The 12,811-nt window shown below is 33.9% G+C and overlaps 1 protein-coding gene across 1 annotated transcript; it reads right to left on the reverse strand.

The window, feature by feature from the left end:
- Positions 1-355: 355 nt before the first annotated feature.
- d2hgdh (D-2-hydroxyglutarate dehydrogenase) lies at positions 356-12,693 on the reverse strand. Its single transcript, XM_048163505.1, has 10 exons — positions 12,552-12,693; positions 11,703-12,041; positions 4,702-4,759; positions 4,476-4,615; positions 4,205-4,398; positions 3,918-4,086; positions 2,802-2,945; positions 1,049-1,191; positions 794-959; positions 356-714 (listed from the first exon to the last, which is right to left on the reverse strand). The coding sequence occupies exons 2-10, from the start codon at positions 12,037-12,039 to the stop codon at positions 452-454; spliced, it is 1,614 nt and encodes a 537-aa protein (XP_048019462.1). The 5' UTR covers positions 12,040-12,041; positions 12,552-12,693; the 3' UTR covers positions 356-451.
- Between the last annotated feature and the right edge of the window lie 118 nt (positions 12,694-12,811).

Genomic DNA, 12,811 nt, shown 5'->3' on the forward strand with positions numbered 1-12,811 from the left:
GTAACTTCTTCCTGAGTCTCTCCATCAGTGTCGACTCCGATTTGAACAATGTAAGGCTGAACACTTTCGTCATTTTGGCTGCGTGAGATTCTCCAGCTTTGTTGTTGTTGAGCTGTTAAAGCTCCGCCCTCTTCTGGAAAGCGGAGCTCATTTGCATTTAAAGGGACACACACAAAAACGGTGTGTTTTTGCTCACATCCAAATAGAGGCAAATTTGACAAGCTATAATAAATGATCTGTGGGATATTTTGAGCTGAAACTTCACAGACACATTCTGGGGACACCAGAGACTTATATTACATCTTGTGAAAGGGGCGTTATTATATTTAAAGCATCACTTCTAAAAACACAACACTGAACAAAATAAACACTCTGATTTTAATCTCTTATGGTCCATTCAACACAAAACAGTACAATAAAAATGTGGTTTTGTAATTTTCATATGAAACTATTAGTGTATGTTGTCTGGCAGTGTTTTGTAAGGGTTGAGAATGCCTTTAGGATCCAGCATGGCTTTAATGCTGCCCATGAGGGCGACTGCCTCTGAGGGTTTACTGTAGTAAATGTAGTTTCTCTTCTTCAGACCCAAGCCATGCTCTGCACTGATGCTGCCTTTCCATCGGGCCGTCCACTCGTACACGTACGGCTCAATGGCAGCCAGTAGAGCGGGGTCCTTAGAGGGGGATGTGATGTTTAGATGAAGATTTCCATCACCTGGAACAAAAAGATGCTCAAAAAAAGTCGAAGTGTATTCCAGCCACAGACTCATTGCAAGACAAAAAGATAACCATACCAACATGTCCATAACCAACAACATTCTTGGCCATGTCTCCAAGGTGCCCCCTCATGTCTTCAACTAAATCGTAGATCTTCTCCACAGGGAGGGAGATGTCATATTTGTAGGTGTAGCCTTCATGTGTCAGAGCTTCTGTGACTCGCTCCCTCAAAGACCACAATGCCTGTATAGACATAAGACCTTTAGCGCATCAAGTTCAAAAACACAGACAAATGTTGAAATCGATCCACACGAAACAAGTGAGCAGAGTGCCTTGATTTTTGTCGCCTCTGTCGCAACTGTCCCATCGGTCACCAGAGATGATGTCATGACCTCCTCAAGGAAGTTGTGTAGTTTTTCTTCATCGTGGGCTGAGCTGGATCCAGCGGTCTCGATGACAATGTAAAAGGGACATTCTGCAAGACATATCATTCTGCTTTAAAACACATTCAAGAGTGCAATAAAAACAGAAATGAAATATAGCTGCAAGCGGCAATTATCGGGTTCAAGCGCTTTAAGGTCTTTAAGCACATGGTTAAAAAGTTTAGCAAGCCTGTAACCATCTCGACCATAGATGGAAAAGACCATTTACAGCAAATACAGGCAATTTACTATAGGAAATATATGATTTTTAAAGCTTTTTAACAGTTATCGAGGTTGAGCCAAAAACATAGGACTAGTTCGCCAAAGTTGTTTTTTGAAATAATCTCCAATATTTAACGAAGGATTTGATGCACAGATGCGATCCTAGAGGCAAAGTTGCTCAGAATGAGGAGTATGAATGATGTGGGTGAGCGAAAAATTGTGTGATATACAATCCTTTTTACACACATGAAAAAGGGAAGATGCCCCCTGGTGGCCGATTTCTTTTGTATTTCTTAGAGGTCTCTAGGGTTGTGAGTCAAACAGGCCCAGCGAGTTTCGTTCTGATCGGCCTCCGTTAACCTTGTCTGATAGCTGCTCAAAATTCATTAGCCACCACTGGCCGCATTTTTCGAGATACGCGAATGTCCTCAAAGCCAGTCTTGAAACCTTGGACAAAGACACTACATGCCAATTTTCAAGTCAATCAGACTTAGGGTGGCATAGTTATAGCCATTTTTACATTTTTTCTATGTTATAGTGCCACCAAGTGGCCAGTCGCCACGTCCTTTATCACGCAACCACAGAATGAGCTCTTACATAGGTGTGCCAAGTTTGGTGAAAATGTCTCATTTCATTCATGAGTTATAGCCATTTTAGTAAAAAAAAGTATCGAAATTTATCTAAATTTTAACTTTTTTTTTTTTTTTTTATAATTATTGACAGTCAGACTCCAGAGAATCTTGCTGCACTGATCGGACCAAAAAACCTAGGATTAGTTCGCAAAATTAGTTTTTTTCAAAAAAAGTCCAAAATACCTGAAAAGGGTGGCGATTTAATACAGGAATCGAATTTTGTTGGGTTCAGGGGTTATGAGCAATTCTATACACGATTGGGGTGAGCTTTGGTGACGTTGTAGACGGTATGAGAACTACCAGTCCTCCAATTTTCAAGGCTCTATGACTCACGGTTTGGTCTGCCCGATCACTTGATGAATGATGATTCTTGGAAAATTTATCAATTACAAAAGAGTTTCAGAGCTACACTAAGTCAGCACGACGTAAAAATCCTCTCTGTTTGCTCTAAATGCATGTTATTGATGTTATTGTGAACGATTCATCCATCCATCTTCCGATGAAATAACAGACAACTTCTTTCTGGTGATGTATGGCAGACTTCTCCAATCATTTCAACCGCTTAAACCCCGCCCCCTTTTTTACAATCAGCCGCAAGCTCACATTCAAATCCTCCTCCATCCAATCAACAACTAATGTATAGAAACAGGTCCCCGCCCTACATTTTTTCCTTGTTCAATAACTTAACTCAGATGTATGTCACAATAAAACAGAATAAAAGATCTGTCACTACTTTGTGAAACAGACTGTTACGTCGTTACATCACGACTTTAAAAACAATGGTACCCAAAGCTTTAAATTGTGTTTACCTGTGATGGGGTTGGTGAGTTTCAGATGCTTCTCCAGAAGGTTCATACAGGAAGCATCTAAAAACTCAAAAGCAGACAGGATCTCTCCCAGCATCCCTCGACAACACTGAAATGTTTCCAGCAGTTGCTGAAAGCTGGAGCACCCTGCAGAACACACGAGGAACTGCAATAAGCTGAAGCGGCCAGTTTACACCAAGAATGATAACTATGAAGATAACTGAAACAATAACTACATTAGCGTTCACTCCAATGTATGATTTACTCATCTCACTTTAACAAAAACAGATTCAGTATTCCTCAAAATGATTAAAAGCAGTGAAATGTCGGGACCGATAGCCTAGTGGGCAGCATCGACATATAGCGAATTCGATTCCTAGCTCGTGGACCTTTCCCGATCCCATCCCCTTTTTTCTCTCCAACTTCACTTCCTGCCTACATACAGTCCTATTTTAATAAAAATGGCAAAAACGCCGTGAAATGCTGTGAAATGCAATCTCAGAATATTACGCAAACCTGCAATAATTAAATATGTTAAAATATACTTTATGCATTTAATCTCACTTTATTAACCAATGTCCTTGCTGCTGAACAATTCAATCATACTAATAAGCAAAAATGACTTTAGTTAAACATTACATTTGTTTCATTTTTGTTTTTACTGCTGCGCCCTCTACTGTACAGGAGTGATTTTGCATTTTCATCAGCCTGAGGCTTAATTATTTCACTTTTGCAGTGAAAGGGCCTTTAGTTTTACCAAAAGTAGAACTTTTATTTTTTGTTATTAAAAAAAAAACATGCAAGCCCAGCTCAGGTGACAAAAAGTAATCCAAAAGTAATGTAATCCATTACTTCCCATAAAAAGTAACTAAGTAACACAATTAGTTACTTTTTTAGGGAGTAACGCAATATTGTAACGCATTATTTTTAAAAGTAACTTTCCCCTGGTGTTTATTGTTCATCAGCTGTGTTGTTATCGTTACAGTTGTGGTGTGGACTTCCATATTCTCGTGGAATTACAATGATTATTAAAACTTTATAGTTATATTCATCATCCTTGTTGTGAATGGCCTGTAATATCTTTAGCATGTTTAAAATGTGCTTTTTTAGTAATTTTACCTAAAAACGCTACATTGACCGCTTTAGGCTTGCGAGGGCACAGGATGGAAACAGCAGTAATGACCCCTAATGTCCCTTCTGAGCCAATAAAAAGCTGCTTGAGGTCGTAACCAGTGTTGTCCTTGCGGAGTGTGGCCAGGCAGTTCAAAACCCGCCCATCTGCCAAAACCTGCACATGAAAGATGGGTAAGAACACAACTTAAAGCCATTTTGGGACTTTTGGATATCATATAAAAAGAGGTAGATTTCTAACTCTCTTTGATTTCTGTTAAGATGGAGGTGCTCACCACTTCCAGGCCCAGAACTGTCCCTCTAAGCGACCCGTAGCGCAGCAGTCTGAGCCCACCTGCATTAGTGGACACATTCCCTCCAATATGGCAGCTTCCCTTCGCCCCGAGATCCAGTGGCATGATGAAGTCTCTTTCCTCCAGATAGAGAGACAGGTTCTCTAACACACAGCCTGCCTGACAAGTGAGGATACCTGAAAGCCAAATGAATATATTTAACTTTTGTCACAGATGCTACAGGTAAAGTTATGATGGCATCTAGCAAGCACACCTGAGATGTTGTCAAACGTCATGACTTGGTTCATTAGAGAAGTGGAGAGGATGATCTCATCAAACACCGGGACACTTCCTCCCACCAGACCTGTGTTCCCTCCCTGTGGACACACTGCCAGATGACGCTCGTTACAGTACCTGTGGAAAAACAGTGGATGATTTAAGAAAACAAGCCTTGTAAACAAATACACACTACAAAATCAGTGTGATCATGGAAATCTGACCTGAGAATCTGAGAGACCTCCTCTGTTGTTTTGGGTCTCAGGAGTACTTCACTATTACCTACCAGGAAAAAACCAACAAGCATTAACTGATATTTAATATTACAATTCTCAAACATTATGCTTGAATAGGGCTGAGCAGTATATTGAGTTTGTATGACATATCGATATATTTTTTATAAACGATATAAAATAAGGCAATACCTACAGAAGCTTGTTTCTGCCACTAAATTACAAAATTAATTTAATTTTGACTTTTTTCACAATTCTGACTTTATAACACAATTCTGACTTTTTATCAAGCAATTCTGACTTTATATCAAGCAATTCTGACTTTATATCGAGCAATTCTGACTTTTTATCAAGCAATTCTGACTTTATATCAAGCAATTCTGACTTTATAACTCACAATTCTGACTTTTTATCAAGCAATTCTGACTTTATATCAAGCAATTCTGACTTTTTATCAAGCAATTCTGACTTATCAAGCAATTCTGACTTTATATCAAGCAATTCTGACTTTATATCACACAATTCTGACTTTTTATCAAGCAATTCTGACTTTATATCAAGCAATTCTGACTTTATATCAAGCAATTCTGACTTATCAAGCAATTCTGACTTTATATCAAGCAATTCTGACTTTATATCACGCAATTCTGACTTTTTATCAAGCAATTCTGACTTTTTATCAAGCAATTCTGACTTTATATCAAGCAATTCTGACTTTATATCAAGCAATTCTGACTTTTTATCAAGCAATTCTGACTTTATATCACGCAATTCTGACTTTATATCACGCAATTCTGACTTTATATCTTGCAATTCTGACTTTATATCAAGTAATTCTGACTTTATATCACGCAATTCTGACTTTATATCACACAATTTTGACTTTATATAAATTCTGAATTTATATCATGCAATTCTGACTTTATATCAATTCTGAATTTATATCATGCAATTCTGACTTTATATCAAGTAATTCTGACTTTATATCATGCAATTCTGACTATATAAATTCTGAATTTATATCATGCAATTCGGACTTTATATCTCGCAATTCTGACTTTATATCAAGTAATTCTGAATTTATATCATGCAATTCTGACTTTATATCAAGCGATTCTGACTTTATATCATGCAATTCTGACTTTATATCAAGCAATTCTGACTTTATATCAAGTAATTCTGACTTTATATCATGCAATTCTGACTTTATATCAAGCGATTCTGACTATATCAAGCGATTCTGACTTTATATCAAGTAATTCTGACTTTATATCACGCAATTCTGACTTTATATCAAGTAATTCTGACTTTATATCATGCAATTCTGACTTTATATCAAGCAATTCTGACTTTATATCAAGTAATTCTGACTTTATATCAAGCAATTCTGACTTTATATCAAGCAATTCTGACTTTATATCAAGTAATTCTGACTTTATATCATGCAATTCTGACTTTATATCAAGCGATTCTGACTATATCAAGCGATTCTGACTTTATATCAAGTAATTCTGACTTTATATCACGCAATTCTGACTTTATATCAAGTAATTCTGACTTTATATCACGCAATTCTGACTTTATATCACACAATTTTGACTTTATATAAATTCTGAATTTATATCATGCAATTCTGACTTTATATCAATTCTGAATTTATATCATGCAATTCTGACTTTATATCAAGTAATTCTGACTTTATATCATGCAATTCTGACTATATCAATTCTGAATTTATATCATGCAATTCGGACTTTATATCTCGCAATTCTGACTTTATATCAAGTAATTCTGAATTTATATCATGCAATTCTGACTTTATATCAAGCGATTCTGACTTTATATCATGCAATTCTGACTTTATATCAAGCAATTCTGACTTTATATCAAGCAATTCTGACTTTATATCAAGTAATTCTGACTTTATATCATGCAATTCTGACTTTATATCAAGCGATTCTGACTATATCAAGCGATTCTGACTTTATATCAAGTAATTCTGACTTTATATCACGCAATTCTGACTTTATATCAAGTAATTCTGACTTTATATCACGCAATTCTGACTTTATATCACACAATTTTGACTTTATATAAATTCTGAATTTATATCATGCAATTCTGACTTTATATCAAGTAATTCTGACTTTATATCATGCAATTCTGACTTTATATCAATTCTGAATTTATATCATGCAATTCTGACTTTATATCTCGCAATTCTGACTTTATATCAAGTAATTCTGAATTTATATCATGCAATTCTGACTTTACATCATGCAATTCTGACTTTATATCAAGTAATTCTGACTTTATATCTCGCAATTCTGACTTTATATCTCGCAATTCTGAATTTATATCAAGTAATTCTGACTTTATATCAAGTAATTCTGAATTTATATCATGCAATTCTGACTTTATATCATGCAATTCTGACTTTATATCAAGTAATTCTGACTTTATATCTCGCAATTCTGACTTTATATCTCGCAATTCTGAATTTATATCAAGTAATTCTGAATTTATATCATGCAATTCTGACTTTGTATCATGCAATTCTGACTTTATATCAAGTAATTCTGACTTTATATCACAAGATTCTGACTTTATAACTCGCAATTCTGACTTTATATCACAAGATTCTGACTTTATATCACGCAATTCTGACTTTATATCAAGTAATTCTGACTTTATATCATGCAATTCTGACTTTATATCAAGCAATTCTGACTATATCAAGCAATTCTGACTTTATATCAAGTAATTCTGACTTTATATCATGCAATTCGGACTTTATATCTCGCAATTCTGACTTTATATCAAGTAATTCTGAATTTATATCATGCAATTCTGACTTTATATCAAGCGATTCTGACTTTATATCATGCAATTCTGACTTTATATCAAGCAATTCTGACTTTATATCAAGCAATTCTGACTTTATATCAAGTAATTCTGACTTTATATCATGCAATTCTGACTTTATATCAAGCGATTCTGACTATATCAAGCGATTCTGACTTTATATCAAGTAATTCTGACTTTATATCACGCAATTCTGACTTTATATCAAGTAATTCTGACTTTATATCACGCAATTCTGACTTTATATCACACAATTTTGACTTTATATAAATTCTGAATTTATATCATGCAATTCTGACTTTATATCAATTCTGAATTTATATCATGCAATTCTGACTTTATATCAAGTAATTCTGACTTTATATCATGCAATTCTGACTTTATATCAAGCAATTCTGACTTTATATCAAGCAATTCTGACTTTATATCAAGTAATTCTGACTTTATATCATGCAATTCTGACTTTATATCAAGCGATTCTGACTATATCAAGCGATTCTGACTTTATATCAAGTAATTCTGACTTTATATCACGCAATTCTGACTTTATATCAAGTAATTCTGACTTTATATCACGCAATTCTGACTTTATATCACACAATTTTGACTTTATATAAATTCTGAATTTATATCATGCAATTCTGACTTTATATCAAGTAATTCTGACTTTATATCATGCAATTCTGACTTTATATCAATTCTGAATTTATATCATGCAATTCTGACTTTATATCTCGCAATTCTGACTTTATATCAAGTAATTCTGAATTTATATCATGCAATTCTGACTTTACATCATGCAATTCTGACTTTATATCAAGTAATTCTGACTTTATATCTCGCAATTCTGACTTTATATCTCGCAATTCTGAATTTATATCAAGTAATTCTGACTTTATATCAAGTAATTCTGAATTTATATCATGCAATTCTGACTTTATATCATGCAATTCTGACTTTATATCAAGTAATTCTGACTTTATATCTCGCAATTCTGACTTTATATCTCGCAATTCTGAATTTATATCAAGTAATTCTGAATTTATATCATGCAATTCTGACTTTGTATCATGCAATTCTGACTTTATATCAAGTAATTCTGACTTTATATCACAAGATTCTGACTTTATAACTCGCAATTCTGACTTTATATCACAAGATTCTGACTTTATATCACGCAATTCTGACTTTATATCAAGTAATTCTGACTTTATATCATGCAATTCTGACTTTATATCAAGCAATTCTGACTATATCAAGCATTTCTGACTTTATATCAAGTAATTCTGACTTTATATCATGCAATTCTGACTTTATATCAAGCGATTCTGACTATATCAAGCGATTCTGACTTTATATCAAGTAATTCTGACTTTATATCACGCAATTCTGACTTTATATCAAGTAATTCTGACTTTATATCACGCAATTCTGACTTTATATCACACAATTTTGACTTTATATAAATTCTGAATTTATATCATGCAATTCTGACTTTATATCAAGTAATTCTGACTTTATATCATGCAATTCTGACTTTATATCAATTCTGAATTTATATCATGCAATTCTGACTTTATATCTCGCAATTCTGACTTTATATCAAGTAATTCTGAATTTATATCATGCAATTCTGACTTTACATCATGCAATTCTGACTTTATATCAAGTAATTCTGACTTTATATCTCGCAATTCTGACTTTATATCTCGCAATTCTGAATTTATATCAAGTAATTCTGACTTTATATCAAGTAATTCTGAATTTATATCATGCAATTCTGACTTTATATCATGCAATTCTGACTTTATATCAAGTAATTCTGACTTTATATCTCGCAATTCTGACTTTATATCTCGCAATTCTGAATTTATATCAAGTAATTCTGAATTTATATCATGCAATTCTGACTTTGTATCATGCAATTCTGACTTTATATCAAGTAATTCTGACTTTATATCACAAGATTCTGACTTTATAACTCGCAATTCTGACTTTATATCACAAGATTCTGACTTTATATCACGCAATTCTGACTTTATATCAAGTAATTCTGACTTTATATCATGCAATTCTGACTTTATATCAAGCAATTCTGACTATATCAAGCAATTCTGACTTTATATCAAGTAATTCTGACTTTATATCATGCAATTCGGACTTTATATCTCGCAATTCTGACTTTATATCAAGTAATTCTGAATTTATATCATGCAATTCTGACTTTATATCAAGCGATTCTGACTTTATATCATGCAATTCTGACTTTATATCAAGCAATTCTGACTTTATATCAAGCAATTCTGACTTTATATCAAGTAATTCTGACTTTATATCATGCAATTCTGACTTTATATCAAGCGATTCTGACTATATCAAGCGATTCTGACTTTATATCAAGTAATTCTGACTTTATATCACGCAATTCTGACTTTATATCAAGTAATTCTGACTTTATATCACGCAATTCTGACTTTATATCACACAATTTTGACTTTATATAAATTCTGAATTTATATCATGCAATTCTGACTTTATATCAATTCTGAATTTATATCATGCAATTCTGACTTTATATCAAGTAATTCTGACTTTATATCATGCAATTCTGACTTTATATCAAGCAATTCTGACTTTATATCAAGCAATTCTGACTTTATATCAAGTAATTCTGACTTTATATCATGCAATTCTGACTTTATATCAAGCGATTCTGACTATATCAAGCGATTCTGACTTTATATCAAGTAATTCTGACTTTATATCACGCAATTCTGACTTTATATCAAGTAATTCTGACTTTATATCACGCAATTCTGACTTTATATCACACAATTTTGACTTTATATAAATTCTGAATTTATATCATGCAATTCTGACTTTATATCAAGTAATTCTGACTTTATATCATGCAATTCTGACTTTATATCAATTCTGAATTTATATCATGCAATTCTGACTTTATATCTCGCAATTCTGACTTTATATCAAGTAATTCTGAATTTATATCATGCAATTCTGACTTTACATCATGCAATTCTGACTTTATATCAAGTAATTCTGACTTTATATCTCGCAATTCTGACTTTATATCTCGCAATTCTGAATTTATATCAAGTAATTCTGACTTTATATCAAGTAATTCTGAATTTATATCATGCAATTCTGACTTTATATCATGCAATTCTGACTTTATATCAAGTAATTCTGACTTTATATCTCGCAATTCTGACTTTATATCTCGCAATTCTGAATTTATATCAAGTAATTCTGAATTTATATCATGCAATTCTGACTTTGTATCATGCAATTCTGACTTTATATCAAGTAATTCTGACTTTATATCACAAGATTCTGACTTTATAACTCGCAATTCTGACTTTATATCACAAGATTCTGACTTTATATCAAGCAATTCTGACTTTATATCAAGTAATTCTGACTTTATATCATGCAATTCTGACTTTATATCAAGCGATTCTGACTATATCAAGCGATTCTGACTTTATATCACAAGATTCTGACTTTATAACTCGCAATTCTGACTTTATATCTCGCAATTCTGACTTTATAACTCGCAATTCTGACTTTATATCTCGCAATTCTGACTTTATAACTTGCAATTCTGACTTTATAACTCGAGTTATAAAGTAAGAATTGCAAGATATAAAGTCAGAAACGTCCAGTTTCATTCTAAAAGTTGTAACTTCTTCCTGAGTCTCTCCATCAGTGTCGACTCCGGTTTGAACAATGTAAGGCTGAACACCGTTACTGACAATCCTCATTTTGGCTGCGTGAGATTCTCCAGCTTTGTTGTTGTTGAGCTGTTAAAGCTCCACCCTCTTCTGTAAAGGGGGCAGGGAGCAGCAGCTCATTTGCATTTAAAGGGACACACACAAAAACGGTGTGTTTTTGCTCACACCCAAATAGTGGCAAATTTGACAAGCTATAATAAATGATCTGTGGGGTATTTTTGGGGGGGTCTAGTTTTCTTTTACATCACGTGAACAAAAAATCGTAAAAAATCTTACTGGCCACAAACTTTTGAAGTAAAATGCGACTCGCTTATATTGATAGAACATGCCTAAAACTTTCAAACTACTCTTTAGGATATGCAAATAGTTCACCTTCCACTGTCTTAAGCCAGTCTACATTGCTGGACTTCAGCAGGTCTGGATCAGTGATGGTTCTTCCAGGCAGCAGCGTTCTGAAGAAGGCCAGGTCGTCCTGTGTGACCCTGGAGAAGGGTAACCGTGGAGGAGCAGCACCAGGGTTTGATGGGCTCGCTCCCAACCCTCCGCGGTGAACACAGCGATGCTGAGTCAGCTGACTCGAGGTCACTATCAGAGCTCTGTCAGAGGTCACTCGGCCCACCGCAGCGAGAGCAGAGCTGTGCCGTGACCAGAGTGACCAAATACACATGGACTTCAGAGGACGTCCTGCGAGCCTCTGAAAGATCCCCATATCTGTAGTGGAGGGAGGGGAATTACACAAATATTGCAAGTTTTGTACATAATTTACCATTCTTACATGGACAGATATTATTACAAGAATGAGATACAGATTAACAATTGCACAGGGATAAATGATTAACCAACACATTTATTACAGTGATCACAGTACACAATCATATTCCAAAACACAAAATCTGGAAATCTATTCTAAACTTAATACTATATCATAATATGAACATTATATATTATATTCTGTTACATTATGACTATATTTGTATATATACTAGATAGATATAAATTGCATACTTCTACATTTGTTACAAGCTCATAAAGACAAAATATATTATTCACCCAAACAACTACAAATTGCAAAGAAATGCATGTGTCACATCTGCTGTATTACATTAAATGGTAGCTTTAATACACTCGATTTAAATACATGCTATTGCTTTGATCGTTTAGTTCATTAACATTCGCTATATTTAAAATCTTGTTACAGAAAATATCGGGTAGGAAACCTACTGTGTCAGAGGAGAAGGGAGTTTCAGCAGATTTCACATTATATCACAAAAGTACTGAATCTTCCTACAAGGACTGTTATGATTAACTTCCTCTTGAGTGTTTACAGCAGGATTATAAGGTGAAACAGCGCCATCTGTTGGCCAGGAGAACTAGGACAAGCTTTTAGCTCCTGTATTATTTGTACCTTTTTATTATTTACATCATATAAGACGATTTCATACAATAATTATCTTTATTTTCTGAAAGAAATGCCAAACATC

This window comes from Megalobrama amblycephala, linkage group LG17, assembly GCF_018812025.1.
Source record: "Megalobrama amblycephala isolate DHTTF-2021 linkage group LG17, ASM1881202v1, whole genome shotgun sequence".
Classification (NCBI taxonomy): domain Eukaryota; kingdom Metazoa; phylum Chordata; class Actinopteri; order Cypriniformes; family Xenocyprididae; genus Megalobrama; species Megalobrama amblycephala.

Coding starts and splice junctions, on each gene's coding strand:
- d2hgdh (XM_048163505.1), bottom strand. CDS start 12,039: ATGGGGATCTTTCAGAGGCTCGCAGGACGTCCTCTGAAGTCCATGTGT. Junction 1,192..2,801: donor ACTCACCAACCCCATCACAG/GTAAACACAATT, acceptor TATGTCTTGCAG/AATGTCCCTTTTACATTGTC. Junction 960..1,048: donor CAGAGGCGACAAAAATCAAG/GCACTCTGCTCA, acceptor ATGTCTATACAG/GCATTGTGGTCTTTGAGGGA.